Source organism: Hydractinia symbiolongicarpus, chromosome 6 (genome assembly GCF_029227915.1).
Source record: "Hydractinia symbiolongicarpus strain clone_291-10 chromosome 6, HSymV2.1, whole genome shotgun sequence".
In the NCBI taxonomy this organism is placed as follows: domain Eukaryota; kingdom Metazoa; phylum Cnidaria; class Hydrozoa; order Anthoathecata; family Hydractiniidae; genus Hydractinia; species Hydractinia symbiolongicarpus.
The window spans coordinates 13,917,453-13,941,888 of NC_079880.1; the positions used below are offsets into that span (position 1 = coordinate 13,917,453).

General features: G+C 34.2%; 2 protein-coding genes across 2 annotated transcripts; one reads left to right on the forward strand and one right to left on the reverse strand.

Moving 5' to 3' along the window:
• The first annotated feature begins 177 nt into the window (after nt 1–177).
• LOC130647104 (NMDA receptor synaptonuclear signaling and neuronal migration factor-like) lies at nt 178–1,899 on the forward strand. The gene has a single exon (XM_057452835.1). It carries the CDS (start codon nt 268–270, stop codon nt 1,324–1,326), a length of 1,059 nt encoding a protein of 352 aa, XP_057308818.1. The 5' UTR covers nt 178–267; the 3' UTR covers nt 1,327–1,899.
• On the reverse strand, nt 1,832–22,485 carry LOC130647103 (myotubularin-related protein 9-like). Its single transcript, XM_057452834.1, has 12 exons — nt 22,300–22,485; nt 17,316–17,475; nt 16,742–16,896; nt 15,192–15,317; nt 14,247–14,406; nt 13,755–13,976; nt 11,286–11,388; nt 5,866–6,004; nt 4,520–4,604; nt 3,992–4,161; nt 3,726–3,859; nt 1,832–3,476 (listed from the first exon to the last, which is right to left on the reverse strand). The coding sequence occupies exons 1-12, from the start codon at nt 22,447–22,449 to the stop codon at nt 3,434–3,436; spliced, it is 1,647 nt and encodes a 548-aa protein (XP_057308817.1). The 5' UTR covers nt 22,450–22,485; the 3' UTR covers nt 1,832–3,433.
• Between the last annotated feature and the right edge of the window lie 1,951 nt (nt 22,486–24,436).

Here is a 24,436-nt window from a genome sequence, read left to right on the forward strand (position 1 = left end):
CAGTTTTGAAATATTGTTCTTGAGACTTTATGAAATCCTAACATGTTTTAAAAACAAATTACCAGTTAAACCAGGACAGTTGAGAGTACAGGTATGACTAACTAAAAAAATTGAAATCTAGTTTCTTTTTGCCAACTTCTCGACCAACTCGTACCGCCATTATTACTGGAGCACGTGACGTTAACAATATAAACAAATATGGTAGCCATCAAGATCGAACAAATCAGAGAACAGAAAAGAAGCTGGTTAGCGTAGTAAAAAGCAAAAATGGGCTCTGTTGTTAGTAGAAGATCAAAAAGGAACGAAGCACGAGTTAAAGCACAAGCAGTAGCAGCGCTTTCCAGTAATAACAATGACAAAAGCAATGAAAATGAAAGCCAAGGTTTGGATAACAATTTAAAAAATGAACAGCAAACTGAAAAAACAATGGCAGCTGTACAACAGAAACAAAAAAATAACAATATCAACAACGATATGAAAAAAACACACGAAAGAAATGCTGCCATTGTAATTCAATCTACATTCAGAGGTCACAATATCAGAAAGGCAGTGGAAAAAGAAAAACTAGCAGCTGCAAAAATACAAAGAGAATTTCGCGTTCGTTATAAAAAAGGCAAAGGCATGAAAAAATCCAGTGTTGAAAAGGAAATCCCAGAAAAGAATTGCACAGAGATTGGAGATAAAACAAAAGAAAGTTTTGCTAACCTTCAAGATGATATTGACGAGCTTCGATGGAAAGGCGAGCAACAAAAGGAAAGAAATTGGACAGACAATTCACAGTATGAGCCTCTGTCTGTAGTGATTATCGCTTCTAATATCAATAAACCAGACGTGCTTAAAAAAATCTCAACTGCAACAGTTATTGTCTACGATTTTAATAATACAAATTTAAATTCACTACTAGAAAAAATAAAGACAAAGCTTGATAATTATAAGGAGGGATGCAAACTGAAATCATTAGGAATCGTTTGTAAAGGCGGGCCAGGGCATTTTTACTTATTAAAGGGGGTAGTCTGTACCAGTGTTAAAATGGAGAAAGGCAATTTATGGAAGGATTTTTATCAGAAACTTGGGAGTATGTGCAGCAAGCTAGAGCCCGTATCGTGCAGTATTGATCTAATTGTCGATGACATCTGTAAAAAAGGATCTGGTAATGCACTCTGTGCAGCAATGAAAAAGACAATGTACCCAAATCGTGTTAGTGTTACATCAGCCGGAGATTTGACAAAGGACAGCTTATTGATAATTGAAAAATACTTTAATACTAAAAGTTTCGTATTGTGGAAGAGATCAAGGTTTTCAAAACTTGACTTTAAAGTCGAATAAAAAAAAACTTCGCTGATAATCATTAAGAAGAATCGTATTTGCTTTCTATGAATTACTTACTTAGATGAATTGCTTTGAAAAACATCCATGTTCTTCTAATGAAGAATAAAAATTTTGCATATAAATATTTTTTTGCTAGGAGTACATTACTGAATTTTAGAATTTCGATTTTATTACTATATTTCAGTGCTTATTTTTATATCAATTATTTTTGTATATCTAAACAAGGAAAAATCTCAATTTTCACCTGAGGAGCGTTAACCCCTTCGAGTGTGGTCCTGGGCATTTGACAGAATCCTTACATTAACAAAACTATTCACTCCTATTTCCTCAAATCTTCATTTTACTGCTCTTTTACTGACTTCAGACGCCAACCTTTGTTCATATTGCTCCCAATCTTTTAACCAGAGATTTTATTAAAGAAATAAAGAAGCAGCAGACCAAGGAATCGGGGTTGAAATTGTTCCATTGAACTTCCACACACACCAGCATATATTACAGAAACTTTGAAATTAAATATTTTGTATTACTTTCTCTAAAAAATATACAAATCATTTTTTTATATTGTTAAAAGTGCATTTATTATCAAAATATGGCTAGAATATACAACAAAAAAATCTAAAAATGATTTACATCTTGTACAGGACAAGCAGAGTAGGTTACGCAAGAGAGCTTCAGAATGTTATGCAAGGACACACTTTGTACATTTGTATATAAAACATGTCTACCTCTACTGATCTATATCAACTTATGTTTGAAATACCTTTTTCGCACAATTTTCGCGTGTATTAATTTTCGCCGAGCAAAGAAATCCAATTTGCGTGAAAATAATTTCACCCAAAAGAAAAATGGACGTATGAGCCCAATTCGAGATGCTTCTACAAATGACGGGAAAATTTCTGGGTTTTAGAGAAAATAGGTGCTTTTATTTTATGTTAATTGTAGAATGATATGTTTCAGTGTGTTAATTTACGCGCAAAACGTGTTGCTTGTAATTCTGTAATAAATTTCGTTCAATAAAAAACATTTTGCGCGAATGCGGCAAAGTTGGTACGCGCGGAAAGTAGTACAAATATCGTTACATTACTAAAAAAAAAGAAACTAAACATTACGAACAGCGATTATTAGCGATTATTAGTGAGATTAATATGCGCTTGCATGTAGATAACAAAATTCAAGGGAATAGATAGTGATGTAAAAAACAAGTTTGTGGACTTAGTCTTAAATTTATTAGTCCACAGTCACACTTCACAATCCATGTTAACGTTTTGTCTGAACGGTTAGTGTCGAAAACCCCATTAAGACAAAATTTAGCACACAGAAAAAATCAGTTATAGCAATACAGATTAAAGTCCAACCTATCTCCAACCTAGATTTTGTCCAATTTATACATTAATAATATTTCTTAAATTCGAAACCTACCTAAATATTTCTGACATATAATAAGTCTTCCACGATTTAAAAAATTAAAGTAAAAAAAATGGAATTTTATGCTGGTAAAAAAATATTGATAATTTCTCCCGTAATTTGTTAAAATAAAACCCTTTTGTTCTTGGACAGCATTCGCGATCACGAATACCAACGCGTCACATCATCAGTCTTTTTTTTCAGTCTTTTTTTTGCTCGCATTGGAAATATGGAAAATGTTTGTAACAAAATCAAAACTGTTTAAGAAGTAGCACTCTTATTTATTTATTTATTATAAATTTTGTCTCTCTTTGCAGTGGTTTTATTCTTCTCTATTCCAATGATACCAAAATAATAAAACAATAAAAACATACGGTCACGTATCCAATAAACAAAAAACACAAGAAATAACACAAATTTCATCACAAAATACCAGATATTGTTCCATCTTAATTGATTCAACAATGCGTTACCAACTTCTTTTAAATCGTTCCTCGTACGTCACGAAACTTCAGCTGTTTCACACGTCACGAAAGCGACACATAGTGCCAAAATTAACCACACGGAAATCCATGCGAAAACCTGCCATCAAAATCACATTTTTAAGCGCTTTACTCAATCTCGCGATCTGAAAGTGCACAGGGTGCAAGGACGCGGTTTAACTCGCCATATAGTTGATGTAATAGTTTACGCATGTAGGTCAGGACGTTTCGAGGTACGCAGCTCGAAGTTTCTCGTATTCACTAAAACGAAAATTACGCTAAATCTTTAGCTCTATTTTTTTGTCTTCACTTAACCAAAATGTTAAGTCACGCAACTACAATCCTTCATACGGGCGGGGTATGAAACAAAATCTACTGAAAAATATCACTTCGTGTCTTTTATGACAAAAACGAACTTAAACTATCCAGTTTGAAATACTCGACTTTTTACTCGAGGAATGTGTTAATTTAGGCATTTTAGCTGTCAAGGTATGATAAACTCAAACTCACCTTTGCAAGTTGCTCGCCCTTTCTTTCAGTTCATTGTTTTCTTTTTTAGCATTTACGATGACCTTACGGATTTCTTCCTGCGAGTCCGGTCCCGTTGGGAGAGTCTGTTTCGCAAACATGCCATACCACAAGGTCTGAAAGAAGAAAAAAGAACCACATAAAAAAAAGTCACAATAAAAATAAAAGATAGAACATGAAAAATAATAGAACGTCGCAACTCTACTAAAAGAATATGCAACGTAAGAGAAGTTCGCAACTCTACTTACGAGACTTTGTGGTGCAACAGAGGGTCGCAACTCCTTCGGGTTTTCTTCGTAAATTGGATTTCTTATGGTAGAAAGGAACTCCTCCCTGTTGATGAACGACCACAGCGACACTGTTTTCTCCGCTACTTTCGACTGTTCTCTTTGCCACTCGCAGTTAAAAAGAAACGTCCCTGAAACAAAAACAGTAAGAATTAAAGTAACATAAACATAAAAGTAGAAAGTAACAAATAACGAGATGACGATAACAACAACATACGCAAAAACGACGACAAAATAACGACAAAAATATGAGCAACGAAAAGGACAACAACGACGTCATTATAATGCGAACTTGAAACTTGGATACGGACAATGAAAAAAACGACGGCGCCATGGTCAACAACGATCGTGATATTGAGTTGGACTGAAGAATAGAACCAACGACAACAACAACAACAAACACAACGATGATCTTCACTCCGACAAAATCGTCGAAATGACAACAACGACGACGTCATAAATCACGACAAAACGTCAGCAACTACTAACCATATTCCGACGAGTAAGAATGTTGTGCCAAAAGGAGCAGTAAATCTTCAGTGAACTCAAATGAAGACGGGTACTGCTGTAATATCTACACAAAATATAACACAAACTTCAGTAACAAAACTAGACATAACTAAATACACGTTTTATTTATAAAATTCTAACTAGGCTGGTTATTATTCTGATTTCTCTATTGTTCTAACCAACAGGTCTGTTGTTTTTCAACCCCAAATCTTAGCCTGTTATTCTTATAAAGCATACTCTTAGAAAAAAGCGCGTGATGAAAATTTCAGCGTACAGGCAGCCATTGTAGAGTATAAAATTATAAAACCCAAACAATAGTAAAATGTATAAAGCTAGTCAATAAACCCCCTGTGAGAAATCCCACCTTATTTTCCGCATAGCTATTTAACCCATCCTTCCCGTCTGTTGCCATAAAGTGATGAAATTTACATGAACAGGGGTTAATTATAATAGCATTTTACCGTTGCAAACCTTACTGTTTTTAAAATACCTTAAGTGGAAAAAAGCCTAAACACGATTCTACTTTCCCAAAACATAACAGACAAGAAAATTTTTTGTTCATGTGATGTAAACACTTTAAGTACGCATGCTCAGAAACTTTGCTGTTCTGTTCCTGGACAAAATTTTCTTAAACGGAAAATAGCATTCGAAATTTTAAGTTTCTGCAAAATGCGTATCAAATTTTTTCCTCTAAAGTTTTTCTTTAGCAGAATACCTATAATAATTTGCAACATTTTACAAAAAGTCAACCGATACCTTTAACTAATAGTTTAGTTACACCCTCCAGATACACGAAAACGGAATCGGTAGGTACAACTCTTCCATTCGGGAAATTAAATTTTCGTGAAAATTTCTCCCCTGGCATTGAATGAAAAACTGCACCGTAAATGTATCAGTTTTACGTCAATAAATCAATCTGACATCAGGATTTTAAAGTCATTGCAATAATCTTTTGGCCAGAACACAGGTAGTGACATTAGTAGTTTCATTCCGCCATGGGAACTACGGTTCACCTGAGAAAATTACGCGAATTTCCCAAGGTTGGGTCAATTTAACCGTTTTATAATCGACGTGTAAACGACGTCATCTAAAAACATTTGAATCCTAATATCTCCTTAACCGTTCGCCAACATCAAAGAATGGTATACATTATTTTGATTAATTTTTCAGACTATACACAATGAGCGTAATGGATAACCTTGTTTTAGAATTATAGAATAGACGGGTGGTGGATACTATACAATATATTCCCGTATCTGTTCGCCTCCTTGATCAACTAAATTATTAAATGAAAGCAAGAAATCTCCCACTGAACTGACACTTACTTGATGCACGCAATCTAAAAACAAAAGAAAGACTGGAGCGTGTTCTTTTCTTCGTGCTGGTGAGATACCAAGCTTCAGATGTCTCTCCGTAAATGCATAACCTGCCCAAAGCCACTCTCTTGTAATCAAGGATTGAAATCTGAAAAAATGAAAGAAAACATGCGAGTTAACAAACAGTAAGGTTGTTAAGGTAAAAAATATCATTTCATGCCCAGTTACTATAGCGTGCTGCTACTGTAGTGTAATGTTACTATAGCGTCAGTTACTATAGCGTACTGTTACTATAGTGTACTGTTACTATAGTGTTCTATTACTATAGCGTACTGTTACTATAGCGTTATGTTATTATAGCATAGTGTTACTATAGCGTAATGCTACTATAACGTAGTGTTACTATAGCATTACCGTACTATAGCGTAGTGTTACCAAAGCGTACTGTTACTATAACGTAGTGTTACTATAGCATAGTGTTACTATAACGTAGTGTTACTATAGCATAGTGTTACTATAGTGTGCTGTTACTATAGCGTACTGTTGCTATAGCGTCAGTTACTATAGCGTACTTTTACTATAGCGTACTGTTACTATAGTGTGCTGCTACTAAACGGATAGTTGGCCAGTTTTAATGTTAATGTGAGAAATACAAACTGCGAAATCGAAAGTACAGACCGAAATAATTTTAATGTCAAGGAGAAAAGGAAATGGCAAGTGTTATATAAATGGCAGATGGGCTCAAAATGGGCTCAATAATCTTTAAACAGTGCTATAGCTTTAAAAGAAATAATAATGCAAGTCGGAGGTATGAAAGGGAATATGGGTGTACTGAAAGGCTTCCAAGAATCACTACTCTCGGGTGCTTAATAGAAGACTCAGTGGTTACTACACCCAGTGGTTAGCACAGCAGCACTGTCTTCTCGAACCGACGGATACGAAATTGGGTGAACGAGTTTGTGGTAAGCACCGACACCCTAACAAACGTTTTTAAAGTACACAAGCTGACCGAGTGAATCGTGTATCCGAGTATTTAGAAAATATCTGGACCGTCCGCCTCATAGACAATTATGGGGTGGACCCACCCACAATAAATGGTGATCAATGCCTTTACATAGGAATGAAACTTCATCACAAAAAACGCTCAACTTTCCAGGCAATTATACCTGTGTAAAGGAAAACTATAACCTCTCCCGTGAACGTTTTACAGGATTCACTCAACTTTGTAGCGATCATATATTACCACTCAAACCTGAATTTGTATTCAAAGGGAAAGGAACAAGAACAGTTCTTCATCCAGCAGGTGTCAAATTTCACTGGGCTCCTTAAAGGTTCGTATCTCTTACAGCAAATGCTCAACACGATATCTACCAAGCAGATTCAATATATTCACCTCTTATAATTACGCAATTTATGTCTCAAATAATTGAAGTGTTCATCTCATGCGTGAGGTAAAGCATGCTCTTTTAAAGAGAGGAGGAACATGGTGGTGTTACAGGGGACATGACACTGAACTACACGAAAAGATCAACAAAATGGGGATAGGCGATAGATGTACCAACAGACAAAGGCATTTAACTGATTGACTGTGAAGGAAAACAGTTGAAAAACGAGAAAAAGAATGATGACTATGATAATGTGGAAGATGAATCTGATAACGAGGCTGATTCTGACGTATATGAAGATGCTGCATTTCTTGATCACCTGGGAAAACTGTTGTCTAATGCTAAAACCTCACAAAGTTTTATTCCTTACCTCAATAATTTTAGGCGAAATTACATCACTGCTCGTCGTACTGTTAAGAAACGCATACAACGCTCTAAGGAAGAAAAGGACTTAATAGCTAATAACCGTGAAGCACTGGCTCATAATCGTGAAGTCGATACCCATACCCATATTAGAAGCTCAGAAGGATAGCAATAGCTGAAATTTATTGAATTCTTTTTTTCTTTAGTTCTATCTATCTGCTACTAATGTAAGAAATAAATTCACCGACCTCTATTGTGAAAAATAGATCACGTAAATCTATTTTATATACTTAGTAGTTTTATTTCTTAATTGCCAGCTTATAGATCCTTTTTATTGCACATGTTTTTATTATTCTTTTGAACAACGAAATCGTCAAAAACTAAGAAAGAAACAATAATAGAATTACCAACTTCTTTTTTTATTTTATCATCCAAGTTTTATTATCCATAACAAATATGAAGGGAAAGAAGCAAAGAAAAGCAAAGCATGAAAATGTCAAGACACGTAGCGCATAGAAAGTTAACAAATTATGGCTACTAACAACACAACTTTACCATACAAATGGCCAGCTCATGTGTTTACAGTAGAAGCTAGTATTATCATTACCATCAATGGTGTACTAGTCGTCTTTATAGTAAGCCGAAAAATACTACGAAGTAATCCCAGTACAATCTTTTTTCTCAATTTATTGATATCACATGTTGCTGAGGGTGTGGCAGCTATGTGGGTTGAACACAAATTAAGCAGAAACAATAAAAGACTTGATGAAAAAGGAGAAAAAACGTTAATCAACGTATTTACAACCAACCTTGTGTTAGGTTGTCTAAACTATATTCCATACGCTGCAGATAGACTGGTAGCGATACGATGGCCGCTGTTTTATCGAACGCTAACAAAGAAAAAAGCAATGTTAATTTGTATTCAACCTTGGTTGTTTTCGCTTTTCTTTCTTCTGACTTTACAGCTTTTCAATTTTCCAAAAGAAACAGGAGATGTTATTACAATAATCTTAGTAGCAATAATGTCTCTACAGTTGATAATATCAAATACGATAATCTACAGAGTTGTGTTAAAACATGTAAAAGAAATCAAAAAGACAACTGTGGGTATTGACAATACAGTTTATGAAAGCCATGACACGTCGCTAGAGAACATTCATTCTATCCAGGCAGAGAGAGATATTACTAAGTTAGACGATAAACCAAACATGGACATTACTAAACACAATGCTGAGATAAGATACATCAAGAACACAAAAAAAACACAGCATGAAAAAATTGAAAAGAGACGTCTGCGTTCTGCATATATATGTTCTGGTATTGTTGCTTCATATATTGTTTGCTGGTTGCCCCATATGATTCACGATATTATCAAAATGTCAATTAAAGGCACGCTGCAGTATACAGGTAGCACTTGGTCAAACATAACTTTAGTCATTGCTTTTGCCAATCCTATTATTGATCCATTCATATGGATTTCGTTGAACAGAAAAATTAAAAAAGAAATGAAGAGCACTTTGAAACTGTAAATGCCCACGTGCATACATTCTCGACTGTATACTTAGCCGCTATGCCACAAAAGATTTCCATTGTCACTACTAAGAGAAACACCATCTGTCCCCTGGAATATTTTGGAGTATTTTTTCTCTTTGATTCGAACACTATTAAAAATATACACATACCGGGTCTGAGCCTGACCCGAAGTCCCATTAACAGGTTTAAAAAATGCATTGATGCTAGAATCACTATACTAAACAAATTTTGCAGGACTAGATTAACTAAAATTGAAATAAAATTTTTGTTCCCTTCAATGTTTCAACATTGTAATAGAATATCTTTCATATGCAGCAGCTGTCCCTTCAGTGTCGAACAAGCTGCACAAATTTCAATTATTTATTACGCAATCAAGCTGTTGTTGCAAAAGAATTGAGATACAAAAGAAAAACAGTTTATTGAATTAGAAGGAATTTGAAAACATAAGAAATAATCTTTTTCTAACACAAAACCAAAAGTAAAATTGTTTCGCTATCTGTAACAGTGAAATGTTATGTTGAAACAGCAATGCAACTGAAGAATTCAACTTATGGTGAAGAATTCAACATATTGTTGGGATTACCAGTTTTAGCTTACAAAAATACTTAAAATTATGGTGCAACAATAAACCAAACGCCATATAGATTGCAAATTTGTAAGAACACTAGACAGAACAGTAAATCCTACCGTTTTCTTAGAAAGTAGTGTTGTCTCTACAAAACAGAAACAAATGGCGCTTAATACAACACGAAAAATTGACATCTGCGCTTCAAATGTGCTAATGAGTGAAGGTATTATTATTCTCGTTCTAAATGTAACCCTGATACTGATCGTGGTTCGTTCAAAAGAAATGAGGAAAAGCATTGGCGACATTGTATTGATTAATTACTTATTTCTCATGCTGTGGAAGGGGTGTTTGCAATATGGATGGATGTTGCTGGTATACATATCCACAATGCCAATAAAGAGAATCGTCAAACTGTTGTCAACTTGTTTCTTACATATTCCCTGTTTGGCTGCTTAAACAATCTACCATTCACAGCAGAGAGGGTTTCAGCGATTCGCTGGCCATACCTACATCAAAGACTAAGATTCAGGGATGTTCTCCTGATATGTTGTGTTCCATGGTTAATCTCCTGCATTTTTTTGTTACTTGCATTTTTGTTGGACCTTCCAGAAAAAACAGGAGATGTTATTACAATAACCTTAGTAGCAATAATGTCTCTACTGTTGATAATATCAAATACAATAATCTACAGAGTTGTATTAAAACATGTGAAAGAAATCAAAAAGACAACTGTGGGTATTGAAAATACAGTTTATGAAAATCAGGATATGCCAACAGCTACTGTATCTAATAATATACCTATTCAAGTAGCAACTGATAGTATTAAGCTAGATGATAGCCCAAACAATGATATCAGCAAAAGCAAACCCGAGCTAGCTGTTCTGCAACAATGCAAAAACACAAAGAAATCACAGCATGAAAAGATAGAGAAAAGACGTCTGCGTTCTGTATATATATGCTCTGGTATTGTTGTTTCCTATATTGTTTGCTGGTTTCCCCATATGATTCGAGATATCATCTATATCGTAGAACCAAACTTCCTCAATTTGCACTCAAGATACTGCTTTTTTAGATACAGTTTAGTTGTCGCTTTTGTAAATCCCATTATTGATCCACTCGTATGGATTTTATTAAATCAAAAAATCAAAAAAGAAATAAAGAAACGGTTTATTTGCTTTAAAAAAACACAAGTATTAAATGTGATTAATCAAAAGGAAAGCAAAATATGAATAATGGTGTGTAAGTAGCGGTTTAGTATATTTAATAAACATATTGTTATGTAAAATGAACCTATAAAATAATTACCAGCATTTTATACAAAATTGTAACCAACTAGCTACTTTATGGATACATGAAATAGAAATGACAGATATATATACATGTATGTTAGCAAAATCTGATGACTATGACATGTATGGTGGAAGAACCCACAGGTCACAACTAGTTATATATTGCCATACACAATATAGAGAAAAAATGTCAGATGTCGTAATGACAATATAAAATAAACCCACCTTCAAGTTTTTTAAAATCAGTGGAAACAGTAACAAAATGATACAAAGTCAATTGAAACAACATACCCAGTGACTGTTCTGCATTCTGGATTCAATAAAAGCTGTGTAAGTGAGGTTATTTGTAGAGTAATGTCTGATCCTCTGTCTCCATGAACTAACACAGGTGTTTCTAAATAGATTGGGCTTACGTTAAATCTTTGTCCTGAGGTTAGGCACAGTATTTAACATGCATTATAGGTGAATACAATATGAAAACATCGCATTAGTGTCTTCTACACTTTCTTCTTGATTGTAAAATCAAGTATATTCCAAGACACAAAAAGACATCGCAGAAAAGTATATATGAAATTCAGAATGGGTTTCATTTGGCTGATCAGGAGCTTGGAACAGAACACTGTTATTGCACTGTTATTGCTCATATATTTTCTTGTCAATTACTATAGGCAAATGATGTTTATGCTTATTAAGCCATTAAAACAAGCTAAATAATATCTTTAGCTATGGTATTTGTTGAACATAGAATTGAATTGTGTATGGTTAACAGGTCCAGCTGTGTCCACAGAATTTATTTTAAACCAAAAGATACTTTAACACACAGCTTTTTCTCAGTTTGATTTCTGGGATAAATAGATATTTATGTATTTATGTAAAAAATATCTATATTATAATATCCGTATACGTATGTCTGTCTGTCTGTCACGAAAAATGGTAGCTTAGCTGCGCATTAGCGAGAAGCACGCAATGTGGTATAAAAAGAACGGGTGAACCCGTGGATTTTCGGGCTAACGACTAGTTTAACCCTATTTGTGGTGGGGGGAGGGGGGGGGGGGGGGGCTGATTCAGCCCCTCTCTTAAAATTTTTGTCATAACTTTTTTTATGTTTATAGAACACCTTGAAGTTTTGTGACTTTTCCTAAATTTCATTTAACTTTATTTTCCAAAAACATAAACTTAACATACACATTTTTTATGTTAAGTAAAATTCTGAAAAAAATTTTTTTACTAAAAAATGTTTTTACATGTTTTTAAAAGCTTTATGTGACTTCTTAGTTTATATTGTTATATTATTTTGTGTTTATATTATTGTTACTAAATTCATCACAATTATAAAACAATTGTTCTTATTGTTCTTATTGTCATGTTTTTTTATTGTTATATAATTGACTTTTCTTCAGACTCCTCTGATGTTTTCCCCATTGGGATTAGTAAGTTTTACATGTGCAGGTGCATAATTGATTACAATGATAAACTCGAATTTGTATAGGATGCAATTATCTTGTAACAATAGATTTATAATTGTATCAACAGGTAAATTTTTATATATGTTTTATAATTTTTTTTGAACGATACAAAAATTTTTCGGAAAACTCTGCGTGTTATATAATGTCAAAATGAAACACAATTACTCCTGATGAAGCAGTCCAAGATATTCTGAAGTTTTTAGATGACGAAGGTGATGAGGGTGTTGATGATTTAGATGATTTATTAGGAAATGACGTGAATTTTAAAGTCAATGCTGACATCAATGAAAGCAAGTTTTTTAGTTTTACTATAACTCTAAAACCTTTTTTTAGAATGTAATTTTTGGTGTGGAGTTAGCGGAGTCACTGGTATTACCATTTATCAAATCTCGTTCTTCAGTGGGACTTGGTAAACCTATTACACGGAAAAGAGCTCTTGTTCTTGGACATGATTTGGAATATGAAAACACCGTTGCATTTCAACATTCAAAAATTTTGGAAACAAGAAAGCGTTGCTATGAATGTCTGAAACAAATATCTAGAAAAGATCAAAAACAAAAGAAAAACAAGTTATCCAAAAAGAAGAGTGCTTGTCAACAGTGTGGAAATGCCGTATGCATAGAGCATGTTTACTAGACCTGCAAGAGTTGCATGAACTAAACTGACAATGATTTGAGACATTTTATGTATATATTTGTATATATTTATGTAAATATTTCAGTTAAAAAAGTAAAATTAAAATTGCATTTTTTTAAAGTAAATCTGATGACGTCATCAATTTAAAATATGACGTCATTATAACTTTTACATCTTCTACAACCCATAAGAACCAAGTCAGGAACATATCAAATTTCGCGCCAAATCTCCAATGTGCTGACATCTGCAATAATTTAAAAATTCTCTACTATCTCAGATATGTACTACAGCAATTATGACTCACTATCATATCATTCCAATTTTATGACATCATCACCAAAAATGCTGATGTCAAGAAATTTTTTTCACCAAATTGTTCATTAATAACTGGACAACACTTGTGGTAAGTTTTAAGTCCAACGGGCAGCAATTGCAGAAATTACACAGGGAGGGTCGAATCAGCCCCCCTAGCAGTGAGGAGCCCCTAAAAGGCCCAGCAAGAATAGGGTTAAGAGATATTCTATACTGTTACAATACTGTTATAATAAGTAGGTGTTTTTTGTTGCAAACACTTGTGCAATAACATAACCTTTTAGTGGACACATAGCTTTACACAAATAAAAAAATATGATTTAATGTTTATGAATATTAAACATACCGTGAGAAATACAATTAGCAACACTCAAAGCAACCTTCAGCAAATCAGCAACGCAAGTTAACCATCCACTTGCATCTAACTTCAACAACCACGACGAAGACTTGGTGTCCATACATGCTTCATATAACCGACTTATACTTTCTCCAAGAAACGAAGGACGTTCAAGATTTTGAAACGTTCTTATCCACTGAGGATAATGTTGACTTGTTTCGAAACCACCTCCTGAAAAAAGTAGACTGTTTTTCAGATATGTCATATGGGACAAAAAAGACAAAAAAAAGTTTGTTTTCCTCAAAATATTTTGTTCAATAAATAATTTCGCCTGGAAAAATTTGTATGACAAATTAATTTTTTTTAATGTCTACATAGAAAGGCGACTCAAAAAACATTAACAGGAATTTTTAAAAATGATCAAGTTGATGAAATGATATAAGCTTGGGGCTTAAAGAAGAGAAGTTCTTAAAAGATTTTGCTCCCTTTTACAATTCTCACCTTTACTTCTTTGAGATGCGGCAACACTACTTGTTCGAGTATCTACTATTTGACCTTTGCCAGAGAATCCAGAAAGAACAAAGGACAGAAGCTTTTCATCTTCCTTACATCTTTTGTTGCTTGAGCCATAAAGTGGTTGAGAGCTGCGAAGTAATGGAACCTTACAATAAGAAAGTAAAGAGTGGCAATTAAATTAATATAACAGTAACAGATCCTTAATTAGCTCCATACTTCTGTTTTTTACTGTGTAAACAGTAATGGAAAACATGCAGGAGTCAATCTTTTAGAGTAAATCTAATTTAACCTGCAATGTAGCAAAAGTCTAGATAGAGGGAAAGAACAGTGCATTGTAAAATTGTTTCCCAGGACTCTTTTTTATAAGGAAGCAACACCTTATAAAGATTAAATTCTTTTCTAAAAAACAAGGCAACTTTTAAGGAACAGCTAATCTGAAGTAAAAACTTTTATTTAGATTGGCACACAAGCCAAACTGAGCACTACCAATCTTGTAAATTGATCATGTAGATGCAACAAGAAGTAACAGTTGAGCCTGTAAAATGCAAGCAACTTTAATAACACTAATTATCCATTAACTTTGGGGACAGACTATTCAGTTCATAAGGAACAATACATTGTTTCAGGCACTCAAAGATTTTTTTTACTTACTCAAGAAATTATCGCGCCTTAAATGGAGGGCACTTAATCCATGTCTATATAATAATAGCCTTATTTTGTCGGTCTCCTTAAAAAAGCTGCATTGCAGCTTTTCTTTGAACCCCTGCTTGCGTAAATACTAAGATGCCCGAAATACCAATGAGGAAAATATGTATGACAGGCAAAAACCTGAGGACCAGTGAACATACAGACTTTCCACAGGCTAACAACTAGTATTACAATAATATAAAATATACCAATAATAATAATAACAATAACAATAATACAAACCTTATTTTTGTGAATGTACGAAACCACAGGAAACCTTCCGCTCTGTCGAAACTTCGCCGATTTTTTTACTATCTCATCGTTAGCTGCAGAGGGTACTACTACAAACTTTGGGTATGACCCACAAACCTAATATATAAGTTATACATTTGAAAGTTTGACAGGAATGTGTTAAGAGCTAATCATGTTACCATCACATATTTTCCTGGGAGAATGAAATATAAGCAAATACTAGCATGGAGGTCGATTAACTTTTCTATATGATCTATTCGGTAATGCACAACTCATACAACTCATTTTAATTGTATTGACAAAATGTCAATTTTTGACCTTATTCAGAATTCTTAATTCATGGATATAATAAAATCTTTATGAATTTTTAATTATAAGAATGGAACAAATCTTTTAATAGGGTAATCTTGTCTATTTCTGGAAATACTAAATCAGGTTCAAATTTTTAGCATTCAAAAGAATGCAAAAATTTGAATTAATAATTCTTATTATTGGCCGTGTAAAATTTATGTTTACAGAGATTGTCAAGAATAGTATTATTAAATTAATGAAGCCATTGAACTGCACTTAAAGTATGAGCAGGACAAGTAACTTCAGAACAAATGTAAATAACTGACATCATCTTCCCTCTATGTAACTTAGACCAAAAATGGTACCAATTTTCCAAAGCTGAGTCAACCCACCCTATTTGAAAACAGACTGGTAACTTCATGAAAAAACCCCCACAAATCACAATATCTCTGCATCAACCATAAGAAAAATGCACATGGATATACTTTTTCTTGATCAGTGTTCTGAGGTCTATCGGATAGACGCAATAGAGATCTATAAAAAACTATTTTAGCTATTGTATTTCCTGACGTCCTCAAAATCTCAGAATGTACTTCATTTCCCCCAATGTTTTTTTGACACATGGATATCTATGGGCCCTTTTAAGCAGGTATGTACAATAATGATGATGAATCCTAAACCAAATCCCACACTAAAAACTAAATTTATTAACAACTAAATTTATGATAATCTCGATAATAAATATTTTTGTAGCTGTTAGTTAGCTTGCTAATATTTGATGGCAAAGCTAAATATTGCTATTAATTCTGTGAAAATAGGTTTTAAGGTATTATGTGCCAAAAATGATGTAAAACGTTGTAACATAAATACTCAAAGAAGCCAAAAAGAATTATATTTACAGAATTTTTAAATATGAAAACGCTTAAAACATACACCTTCCCAAAATTTTACTGAACTTGTTACAATTTTGTTGTGCATTAATAAAAAAACTCATTCCTTCAACATTTTTGCTTTTCCTTACTAAATCACAAAATATCTTGTATCAATCATTGGGAAAGCTTCAATTCGGTACAAAACAATAAAAGCTAGTTGCAACTATTCAGCAATCGAAATGACTTTAAACATGCTTAAATTGTCAATTTTAATTGGAAACAGTCCACATGGAGGGAGTAGACAAGACTATCGAAAAAAAACAAACTTTGAGATGCCAATAGGAAAATCATGCAGGAAAGATAAAACAAACACCTCACCTCATTGTTTATGTTGACTGCACATACTCTCCATGCCTCTGAACCATTAATAATCTTATTGCACTCTTCCTGGAGATTGAACAAGTGCCAACCATCATTTTTGATTTTAAAAGTCACATTGTTGAAAAAGAAAGGGTAATACAAGGATGCACTCTCTACAATTAAAAATTAAAGATATACTGTAATACTGGTCTTGTAAAAGTGAGTACATTACCCATTGCAATACACAGCTAAGTGGTGTCAGCATTGAGCAAGTGTTGAGATATAAATGCTGACATGATAAAGCTCCAATTTAGGTTCATGAAATTCAAGTTAGCAATTAAAAAATAACTAAATGTGACAATAACTAAATTAGGCCGATACAATTAAAATATCCACAAAAAAGAGTTACGAGATAGAAATTTATGATATATAGTTTTGCATCAAATGGTCAGAGGGGCAAATTAAGATGCAGTCAAAAAACAATTACAAGTTTCATGACTCAGAATCGCTGCTATAGATATCCTAAAATATAAAAATCTTTTTATTACATTTGTAGTTCTAAAGCCAATTCCATAAGAATATATATACATACCAAAAGTGGAAAGTGCCTCTATTGATGCGGCTACATTAAATGCATCTTCTTGTCCTGGTATTTTCATTTTTAGAGTATCAAAATCTTTACAAAATATAGTCAAAATTCCAGCTGCTCCAGACAATTTGCGCTGTAAACTTTCAATAGCCATATACAAAAGCTAAGAACAAGAAAAATTAACTTTAAAATTAAATGTAAGGAGAATCTATTATACAAATGCAAGTTGAAAGGTGGAAAGAGCCATACATAATGTGTGTAGCTTTGCGCATAGTTGAAGAGGGAGTGTTACGTTATAAGTATTATACATAAAACACTTCCATTTTTTGAGTTTTAATAGGATCAACTCTCAAATGTTTAATGGAAAAAGGTTAACATGTGTTATTAATTCCTTCCCCCCTTACACAAATTTAATAGGGTCCAGAACATATAAATATTGAGGTGATGATGGGTTGGACTTGACAATATAAAACTAATTTCATATAAGGCTTCCTTCTTCTAATAAGTGCCCTCTTTCTAATAAACATCCTCTTTAAACCTGGAAATTTTAATCAGCACCTTCCTCTAATAAAACAGGCAATATCTAACAATAAGTACCAGATGAAACCTTTTGACATTTTGGACATCAATATAAAAAAAAACTTAATCCGGTATTATCAACAAGATGACAATGAGAACGTTCTAGATATATAGTGCTTTTAGGCAGGAAAAAAGTTATTTATAAGACAAATACTGTTTTTATTTTCCCTTTGAAAGATTTTCGGCATATAAGAAGACACAGATGATACACCATATTTTACGGTATATAACCGGCACATTGTATAACCCACAGCTCAGATTTTTTAGGGAGTTATAAACTAGATGCTATCAGATAGCCCGCACCTTTGCATAACCCGCATTGTGTTAAGAAAAAAATTCAGCGTTTTTTTGGCATAAAAATAAACAACATAATAATTATCATGGATTGTCTGTAACAGCGATGTACGGAACGTTCTTTTCTAATGTTTATAGAATTTCGTTATATCTCAGCAATCACAGTCATCATCATCATCGTTCTCAGCTTAACGTCCGTTTTCCATGCTAGCATGGGTTGGACGGGGTATATTAATGACCCTCTTTCAATCTGATCTAGACTGTGTTAGATCTAAACTCAACTTCCTCTGTATCAAGTCTGTCCTTATAACCTCCTGAAAAGTCTTTCTCGGTCTGCCTCTGGGATTTGCCCCAGGAACTATCAAGTCTCTAATCTTTCTTGCCGAATTATCCCCCTCCATTCTTTCCAAGTGCCTCAGCCAATTCAATCTTCTTATCTGGGTAACATCTTTAATTCTATGGATACTTAGCCTTCTTCTTACTTCATCTGAACTCTTTCTGTCTCTCAGACTGGCGTTACACATCCGCCTAACCATTCTCCTATCATTCCTTTCTAAACGGTCAAGATCTTCCTGCTTCACTGCCCATAACACTTCTTACACAGGGCTCATACAACCTACCTTTCAACTCAATTGACAAGACTCTGCTAGTCAACAAAGAAAGTAACTCTCTGAACTTTTTCCAAGCAGAACCTATCCTGCAAGTAACACTTCTTCCAACACCCCCTTCACTGCCCAACATATCACCTAAGTAATAGAAGTTCTCAACTATCTCTAACGAGCCACTGTTGTACATCATTGAAGCTGGAAATACTTCATTCTCTATACTCTCACCTTTGCAACGCTTGCATACAAACTGAATGTCGGCTCTTAACCTTCCACCAATACTACTGCACTTCTTATGTACCCAATGCTTGCAAGTCTGACGAAAAATTGAGTAACTACCAACCCCTTTCCTGCAAACTCCACAAGGCCACTTTCCAACTACAAGGTCACACTTGGCTGCAATACTAATCATGACTTTAGACTTTGCTGTGTTCACCCTTCGCCCTTTCTCTTCTAGTCCCTTCTTCCACTTCTCAAACTTTTCAACTAATTTTTCCATCGACTCTGCTATGAGAACCAAATCATCTGCATACAATATGGACAACCTGTTCTGAACTTTATCGACAGCACTTCAAGACTAGAAAAAACAACAAAGGACTAAGTACAGAACCCTGATGTACACCAACATTTACACTAAATTCATCACTAAGTGAATCGTTAATCCTGACACGACTTCTAGCATTGCTGTACATAGACTGTACCATCGTAACTAGCCACTCATCCACACCTAATTTTATCTTAGCCCACCAAATAACTTTATGTGGCACTGTATCAAAAGCTTTCTCTAAATCTACAAAGGCAAAATAGAGATTCTTTGTCTTTCCTAAATACTTTTCCTGAAGCTGTCTGAGTAAAAATATTGCATCTGTTGTGCCATGCCCTGGAACAAAACCAAATTGCATCTTATCTATATCAATTCTTTCTCTAAGTAACTTACCAATCACTTTTTCAATAACTTTCATTACTTGATCAACGAACTTCAAACCTCCATAGTTACCTTTTTCTAATGCATCACCCTTGCCTTTGAAACAATTCACGATTACACTCGACTGCCACCCACTCGGAATAGCACCATCCTTTATAATCTGATTAGCAAGACTTGTAATAAGCTCAACTTCAATATATCCAGATGCTTTTACCATCTCTGCAACAATACCTGATACTCCTGCAGCCTTGTCAATCTTCAATTTCCTAATAGCCTCCACTACCCATTCTGTCTTGATCTGCATAGCTGGCCCTTCTTCAACATCATCATCATACAAATTATCCTCATCCCAATCAAACTCAGTGTTAAGCAACCTCTGATAATAATTCTTCCAAGTTACCCTTTTCTCCTCCTCTGTGCTAGCCAAAACACCTTCATCATTACGTATACACTTCTCACCTACAACATCTTGATTAGTCTTCTTCATTTGCTTTGCTATCTTGAATACCTTATCGCACTGGTCTTCCCTTCTTAACACATCTGCAAATCTGTTTCTCTCTGCTTCTGATTTTGCCTTATACACTGCTGTACGAGCATGACTCTTAGCTTCTAAGTAAATATTTTTACTACTACCTGACTTTCACTCTTTCCAAAGTTTCCTCTTTTCCTTTATACACTGGTCAATCTTATTATTCCACCACCAGGTCTGTCTATGTCTAGCTGGTCCTTTCGTCCACCCACAGGTATCATCAAAAGCTTCTAGAAGGCAATTCTTCAAAGTAGTCCAAGTACTTTCAACATTGTCACTATCACACTGACCATTGTGGGCCAATTGCTGAACTTTTGCACTAAATTGTCTTGCTACAATCTCTTCCTTCAGCTTCCAGACTTTACGACGGGGCCTGTGCTTTCCCTTGGCTTCTTTAACACTCTTCAAGATAATATCACAAACCAGAAACCTATGCTGGGAAACACACTCTTCCCCCGATATAACTTTCACGTCCTTCACCACTTTCTTGTCTGACTTTCTAACCAGGAAGTAATCTATCTGTGTCTTTCAACCACCTGACTCATATGTTATCAGCCTACTCTGTCTCTTACTGAATGATGTGTTGCAAACCACCGTGTCTGTTGCCAATTCAATCTCTCCCCTTCCTTATTTCTGCTCCAAAATCCATAGCCTCCATGCACACCTCTATAACATTCAGATGACTTCCTTTATCACTATAATATGACTATTAACATGTATAACATCTATTACTTTTTCTACCCACTTCTCTGCAACAAACATGCCAACTCCTCCATATCCATCACTATTATCAATCCAAAAAGACCTATCTTCCACAAATCTCACTGAAGCTCCTCTCCACCTGACTTCCTGAACACAACACATATCAACAGATCTATGTTATAACATTTCAACTACTTCACCTTCAACTCTCCGAGTACCAACATTTACACTAGCCATCCTCAACCTAGTGTTATCTACCTTGTGATGTGATAGCTGGGTAACGGTCTGACGAAGCTCACACCTGACATCTGTCCTACCGTGAGCGACACCTTTACTTCTTAGAGTTCCTGCCCCGTTTATGCAGTTTGTCTGATTAATTGTTCTTACAGACATTAATAAAGAGTTTTGGCATTGTTTTACAGCTGAATGCCCTTCTTAGCGCCAACCGTTCACAGACCGGATTGGGTGTTTTTTTAAAGTGACAGCATCACTATGTGGCATTTCATGGGACTTCCACAATCGCCCCTTTAAACTAAGGTATGGTGGAGGACGTTCAACTCCTCTCTTGTCTCTTAAAGAGACCCTTCACCCAAAAGTGTGCATGATAAAACGAATGGCCGCAATGAGGAGGAGATAGTAAAGATAAAAAAAAAAAATTATTATCTATACTTTAATTTTAACATTTTTCAATACTTTTAATAGGAATTAATAATTAAGTCCTGTGCACTAGGTTGTGAAATATGTGTCAATTAAACCTAAAACTGATACCTGCTATATTGCTCTATTACCAGAAGCAAATCATTTCAATGTGCTCAATGTGATTGCAAAGATATAAATTGATTAGAATTACATTCAACACAAAAGAAAAATGATCTCCAGAATTGTGTTTCAGAGAGACCTCGTAATATTAGCACCGGCAAGCAATAAAAATTTAAAGCAATTTCACTGTGTGAAAAAAAATTAAATCATGTAGTTGAAAATTACGTAGATATAGGATCGTGCATGCAGTTATATTAATGTATGTATTTTATCCCGTTGGTACTATTTTCTTCATTGAATGTATAAACTTTAAATTTCACAATAAATGACAGAAAATTTAAAACTTATCACATAACACGCACCACATTATAACCCTCACCAACAGTGAGAGTCGTAAAAATCAACTTATAACCCACGGGTTATATACCTGAAAATACGGTATTACAAATAACCTGCCATTTTTGAAATAAACAGCTGTAGGCAAGGGGTAAAATATCATTTTAGTCTATACAACTAAATAGAAGGACCGTAATATATAACTTTACCATGAAAAACTTGAACGTATACAGGAAAAAGCTTGTACAAAGCACATACCATTAACTCATCTTTGTCAGATGTTCTGTCAGAAAATAAGATATGGTGGCTGGTCAAACAAAGAGTCCCTGTGACTTTCTTGTGACTGTGGGGCCTCCACAAAACCACGTTGTCAACTTTTGCAGTTTTTATAAGGTCTGTAAATTCCATTTTAAACCTGAAACAAATCAAAAAACACTTGCTATGAATTTTAAAAAACACATAAGCAATGTGTGTAATTACTATTATTATTACTATTATTAATGGCAGTTTTATTTTGATAATATATGTGTGAAAACCAGATATATAATTGCGTCTCTTTTTTGAGCAACAGTACATGTCAATGTTTAAAGCAGCTACTTTACTTTAGCAGCTACTTTACTTTTTTACTTCAGCTTCATCTAAGACAAATCATAAAGCATTGCAACTATTTTAATCATATAAACTTTAGAAAAAATTCCAGTGGATCTCACATTGAAAACACATCGCAGAATTAGGACATAAGTCATACGAGTTGGAAGTAAATCAAGAATTTAGGATGTATATCACAGATTATGGGCGTTTCAGGCTATTTCTTTTTGCCTCATCCTGCGCAAACACCTGCCTTCTTCACCAGTAGTTTTGCAAAGTTTTATGAGATGGCTTGTAATAAAAACCATGTGGTTATGTGGCAAGAAAAGTTTCCAGATTGTTGCTAGATCTGTTTGTTTAGATTATCACTTAATTAGGATAGTATATGCTATGTATTTTACCCCAATTTTTTTTTGCCAAATGAATACCTTGGATTCACTTCAGCAAAAAAAAAAGCATTGGTAATTGTGAACTTCAACAATTGTCTGTCAAAAAGAAATTTGAAGGCTGTATAGTCTAATTTGCATTTATCCAGGCATTGCTGAAAGGAGGGTTGGTTAAGCTTACCTCTCGCTTTAAAAAAGGTTTATGTTATTCTGTTTATATTATGTTTAAAATTGATAAATTTAACTCAAGACTCGAAGCAAAAAAAGAAGAGTGAAATATTACAACTAAGTTTCATTTTGTGAATAATTATTAAATGTCTATACCCAGCCTTTCTAATTCATTATACTGTTTCCCTTTGGCATTTACCCGTTTTATGTCGGCAAAAAAATGTCAACATAGATTTTCATTTTTGTAATTCACCTTGACAATCTACAATTTTACGTATTGGTAGCATTAACTTCTATTTCGGTGTCTGCATAGGCAAAATGCCTTTTAAATTCTAGCTTTTCTTTTCCAAGCCAGCTTGTTCACATTAAAAATACTTTAATTCTATTTAGGGTAAATAAGCAAAATGCTCAGCAATCACATAATCTTTATTAATTCTTGCATGTAAGGAATACTTTCTATTGCTTTTCTATCTATGTACTTTCTTTATATTTACGATAGATTCAAAGCAATTGAAGGATTCTATAAATTGCAAAGAAAAATTCACATCAGCAAAATTTTGTTGATGTGAACTTGTTTTTTTCAAATCACCACAGCATTCAGCTGAACATTTGCTGTGTGCCAACATGAATTAGAAAGGCTGATACCTTTTTGACATATGAATAATAGAATTAGCACTAGAAAGCAATTTTCTTTCTGCCTTTTAATCAGGTAAATGCTCTACAAGCGATGTCGAATGGCGCTATACTGTCTTGGCCCTGGGAATGAATTTGCTTGCTTCGATCTGAAAATCCCGGGAAAAAATATGCCAGACCGACTCATTTTTTCGGGGTCTTCAGGACTCGAACACAACATATTTTTTATGGTGGCCTAAGTATTTAAAATACTTTGCTTCATCTAGCGCCCTCATCTTTTTTCCTGATACACAAAGGTCAACCAAAAAGGCTTACTGTTAAAATTATAAACAACGGAATTTAACTATGATAAAACTATTGGCGATATATAAAAAATGGCAGGCGAATCATACAGGAGTAGCTAACATCACAAGCCTTCCCGTGAAGGCATTTATTAACAATCTGGGAAACAAGGTGACTGAGACAAAGTTTCTTCCCTATATTTTTTGCAACTTTACCGTCGAATATCAAGTCAGAACAAGTATTATATAGCTATAGCTAGCTAGCTAGCTATAGGTAGCTATAAGATAAGATAGAAAAGATTCTTGTCGTGTTTTAGAGATTACCCTTTAATACAACAA